Here is a 5,000-nt window from a genome sequence, read left to right on the forward strand (position 1 = left end):
TGAGAAGGAAGAGGAGTTGTAAAAGGAATATAAATGAAGGAGAAGGAGGAGGAGGAGGAGGAATAAGGAGAATGGAAATGAAGTAAAAGGAGGAGAAGGAGAAGAAGGAAAGTTAAACAAAAATCTGAAAGGAGAATTTTAAACAAATAAGATTCAACCATTTCCCAGCATCCACCAGTAAGATTCAACCCTTTCCCAGCATCCACCAGTAAGATTCAACCCTTTCCCAGCATCCACCAGTAAGATTCAACCCTTTCCCAGCATCCACCAGTAAGATTCAACCCTTTCCCAGCATCCACCAGTAAGATTCAACCCTTTCCCAGCATCCACCAGTAAGATTCAACCCTTTCCCAGCATCCACCAGTAAGATTCAACCCTTTCCCAGCATCCACCAGTAAGATTCAACCCTTCCCATCATCCACCAGTAAGATTCAACCCTTTCCCAGCATCCACCCATGAGATTCAACCTTTCCCATCTTTCCCCTTCCCTTTCCTCTTCCTCTTTTTCTTCTCTATCTCACCTCCTCCTCCTCCTTTCCCTTCCTCTTTTTTCTTTTCTCCTTCCCTTCCTCCTCCTCCTCCTCCTCAAAACTTCCATTCAACCCCCCCTCTTTCTCTCTCTCTTTGTGTCTGTGTGTGTGTACGTGTGTGCGTGTACTTACCCCGCCAGGCTCCTCTAAGCTTGCGCGAACCTCCTCTGCGAAATCTGTCTCCGCGTAGACTGAGGATTCAGCCTCGCAGCAAGAACAAACGGAGCAGTCATCCCCTTCCCCTCCCTCCTCCTCCTCTTCCTCCTCTAGACAGTCACTCTCGGCCTCCTCCAGGGGTGCTACGGCTATCTCCAGGGGTGGCAGTGATCCCCCGGGGGCCAGCGTGCCAGCCTGAGGTGCCTTGCGGGGTAGGGAGGTTGACAAAGGCGAAGGAGGGGAGAGAGGCGGGCGTGGAACCTCGAAATTTGGGTTTTTTGAAATCACGTCTGAGGTGCCCGAGTTGTCTCGTCCTCCTCCTCCTCCTCCTCCGTTTCCTCCTGTTGTTGTTGTGGTTGATGTGGTTGTGGTGGTGGTACTGGCTCCTCCTCCTCCTCCTCCTCCTCCTCCTCCTGCTGGTGCTGTTGATGTTCCTCCGTTTCCTCCTTCGTTTCCTCCGATTTTTGTAGAGTGGGATTCTTCGTCTGTGAGAAATGGAGGGAAAGGAAGGTTAGGTTAGGTTAGGTAGTGCTAGTGGTGTCTGTCTGTCTATCTTTGTGTCTGTTTGCCTGTTAATTTACTGAGTTTTAGGTCTTAAGCGGTACAGAGGAAGGGTCAGACTTATCACCAGGGTCATAAAACTACCCCTGGAAATACCCCCTAAAACTTCTACGAAAGCCTTGTCAAATACGTGTTTTTTAGGTTCAGAGTACAGAAGAAGGGTCACTCTACCACTAGGGTCATAAAACTACCCCTGGAAATGCCAGCCACAGAACTAATACGAAAGCCTTGTCAAATGAGTGTTTTCTTAGGTTCAGGGTGCAGAAGAAGGGTCAGACTACCACCAGGGTCATAAAACTACCTCCCTGGAAATGCCCCTGGCCAAAACTCCTACGAAAGCCTTGTCAAATGTGTGTGTTTCTTAGGTTCACGGTGCAGAAGAAGGGTCAGACTACCACCAGGGAAGAGGGAAGAGGGAAAGGAAGGTTAGGTTAGGTTAGGTGGTGCTGGTGGTGTCTGTCTGTCTATCTGTGTGTCTGTTTGCCTGTTAATTTGCTGAGTTTTAGGTCTTAAGCGGTACAGAGGAAGGGTCAGACTTGTCACCAGGGTCATAAAACTACCCCTGGAAATGCCCCCCTCAAAACTCCCACGAAAGGCTTGTCAAATATGTGTTTCTAAGGTTCACGGTGCAGAGGAAGGGTCACATTACCACCAGGGTCATAAAACTACCACTGGAAATGCCCCACAGCTCCTACGAAAGCCTTGTCAAATATATGTTTCTTAGGTTCAGAGTACAGAAGAAGGGTCACACTACCACCAGGGCCATAAAACTCCCCCGTGAAAATGCCACAACTCCTACGAATGTCAAATGTGTGCTTAGGCGATAAAATGTTTAAGAATACAACTCTGGACTCACCCGCCATCTGATGTCTCTGTCTGAAGGCTTGTATATCCTCCCCCAGCGCCCTTATAGCCTCGTAGGTAAGGGAGGGGAGGGAGCTTTGTACACCCCGCTCCATGTTGCTCACCCCGGACACCCCAGACACGCCTATAGGGGAGAAAAAGAGGTTGGTAGTTAGTGAGGTTGGGGTGTGACATCGGCCTCTTGCAGACTCCTAATGTTCGTGTGTTCTCATGTTCATGGGGAGAATATATGTGTGTGTTTGGGGTGTTGGTAGGGGTGAGGAAGGGGATGGGGTGGAAGGGATGATGTGTGTTAGTGGGGAGAAGGAAGGGGAAGGAAGGGGAGAGAAAATGATTAATAGAGAGAGAGAGAGAGAGAGAGAGAAATGTCAAACCGACCAGCCACAGAGCCAGCCAGCCAGCCGACCAACCGACCAACCAACCGAAAGCCCGACCAACCGTCCCGTTCATTAATTAGTCCGTGTCGAATATTAAATAATGATCAAAAGTGTTTTATAACGATAATAACTTCGTCACTACTCATGATGGGGGGAGGAGGAGGAGGAGGAGGAGGAGGAGGAGGAGGAGGAGGAGGAGGAGGAGGAGGAGGAGGGAAGGGAGGGAGAGGCTGAGAGACAGACCCACAGACCCTCCCCTCCCCACACACACACACGCACAAATTCCCATTCCATATTCCAAGTGACACATTTCCAGTTCTATATTCCAGGGCTCCCGTCAAAGATTTTAATGCTTAATTTCCTGGACGGCTTTTGTCCCACTGTCACCTGTTCAAAATAGCTACGAAGAGTGTCTGGAATAGCGCTGGACTTGGGCACCGGGCGAACACGGCCACCCAATCGCCCTCCAGTACACACGTTTTGGATGGCTGGCGGCGGGCACAAGCGCAGAAATGACGTCACCGCGGCTTGGGAGAATATTACTTACAGCTTATCGTTTAGACATATTTTTCTGCTGCTGAGCGTTGAGAAGGAACATCACTCCACCTTCAAGGGCATGTCAGGGCCGGTTATGTTTGAAAATTCGTGTATATCGTGTAATTCGGCCACTCCTCTAACTCTTTTTAGGAGCAGCGAGTAGCGGGCTTTTTTTACACATTTGTTTCCTTTTTTTTATGCCCTTGAACTGACTCCTCTGCTGTAAAAAAAAAAAAGTGTAACACAAACCTCTGATAACAAGGAGTCGCATTGGTTTCAAGATCGTAGACTAGACATAAAGAGTTCCTGAATTACCACAAGCCACAGAGTGTACCTGAAACAGCACCCACCACCCACCCTCTCCCTTACCTGAGGCCGCGTCCGAGGTGTTTGAGGTGCATGAGGAGGCCAGGGAGGTGGGGAGGTAGTACCCGGCGGCCGCGTACTGGAGCGACGCTGACTCGTACACGGCGGAGGTGCGGCAGAGGTGGTGGTGCGGGGTGGCGGGCGACGAGAGGGGGGGCCTGGGAGGAGGAGAAAGAAGGGGGGGTTAGTGGGGGTGACGGGGAGGGGGGGAAGAGGGAAAGAGATGGGGAGAGAAGGAGGAGGAGGAGGAGGAGAAAGAAGGGGGGGGTTAGTGGGGGTGATGGGGAGGGGAAGGGAAGAGGGAAGGAGATGGGGAGAGAAGGAGGAGGAGGAGGAGGAGGAGTAGATAAGAAAGAAAAGGGAGAGAAGGGATGGAGATGAAGAAGAAGAAGGGATGACGAACACGTATATAAAAAAAGTTGAAGGAGGAGGAGGAGGAGGAGGAGGAGGAAGAGGGAAGAAGAAGAAGATAAAGAGGAGGAGGAGAAGAAGCCAACAGAGATAAAAAGGGACATAATGTATACGAAGATGAAGAAGAAGAAGAAGGAATGGATGATAAATAAAGAACAAAGAGAAGATGAAGCTGAAAGATGATGAAAGGGAAGAGGGAGAGAGAGTGTAAAGAACAGAAGATAAGAGAGAGAGGAGATAAAGATGACGACGTAGAGAGAGAATGACGGAGATGAAGAGAGAGACAGATGGAGATGAATTGAGATGAATATATAACGACACCCTCATGGAATAATTGCCTAAGTCATTTATAAGCGATTTCCAGGTTATTGTCCACACCAATTCTTAAACATGTGGCGTCCTTCAGGATTTGAGTGCTCTAGAATCGGCCATTTCATATCTACCTAAAGCGATCACAGACTATAATATATTTCCAAACGATTTTAATGTGTCGAAATTTATGGTTTCTGAGTCAAATTCAAGCTTATTTATTTCTTTAAGTGGTTCATATCTTCTCTACTTCATCTTGTTTGTTATTTATATTCACCTTCGTAAACAAACCGTCTAAGTCATTATTTGCTACTTCTCAGGAATTTAAAAAAGAACTGCCATTATATATCTCATTCGGCTTAAGATTTCGGCTTCAAATTTTCCGTGGACCTTCAGTCAACCCACGATTTCCGCTGGCGTGGTTCTCATATTTCCGTGGTTTTCTGACGTGTCCACGATCTTCCAAAACTACAGTAGATTTCACCGAAGGACGACGGTATTACTCACCCTCATCATCAGCAGCAATAACAAGAAACAAATGAGAACCACGCCAGCGGAAATCGTGGTTTGACTGAAGATCCACGGAAAGTTTGCCCAGTGTGAGAGTCCCTTTAATCTTAAGCCGAATGAGATAATGGGAGTTATTTTTTTCTAATTTCCTGAGAAGTCGCAAATAATGACTAAGGTTTGTTTACGAAGGTGACGAATTAAATAACAAACAAGATGAAGTAAGGAAGATAATTATGAACCACTGAAAGAAATAAATAAGCTTGAATTTGACTCAGAAACCATAAATTTCAGGACACATTAAAATCGTTTGAAAATATATATAGAGATTTTGATCGCTTCCATTCTCATATCCGTTCTCTCTCTCTCTCTCTCTCTCTCT

The 5,000-nt window shown here is 47.5% G+C and overlaps 1 protein-coding gene across 3 annotated transcripts in view; it reads right to left on the reverse strand.

Annotated features, from left to right (window-relative positions):
* Positions 1-5,000, reverse strand: part of LOC127006915 (roundabout homolog 2-like) — a 117,419-nt gene that overhangs the window by 9,420 nt on the left and 102,999 nt on the right. For 2 of the 3 annotated variants that reach the window (XM_050877259.1, XM_050877258.1), the window contains exons 19-21: positions 3,395-3,549; positions 2,104-2,235; positions 663-1,171 (exon numbers count right to left, since the gene is read on the reverse strand). In XM_050877259.1, coding sequence (XP_050733216.1) covers positions 663-1,171; positions 2,104-2,235; positions 3,395-3,549 — 796 coding nt within the window. Of the gene's footprint in view, positions 125-662; positions 1,172-2,103; positions 2,236-3,394; positions 3,550-5,000 lie in introns of all 3 variants that reach the window. The other variant, XM_050877260.1, reaches the window with a different exon arrangement.

Source organism: Eriocheir sinensis, chromosome 34 (genome assembly GCF_024679095.1).
Source record: "Eriocheir sinensis breed Jianghai 21 chromosome 34, ASM2467909v1, whole genome shotgun sequence".
NCBI classification, from domain to species: Eukaryota; Metazoa; Arthropoda; class Malacostraca; order Decapoda; family Varunidae; genus Eriocheir; species Eriocheir sinensis.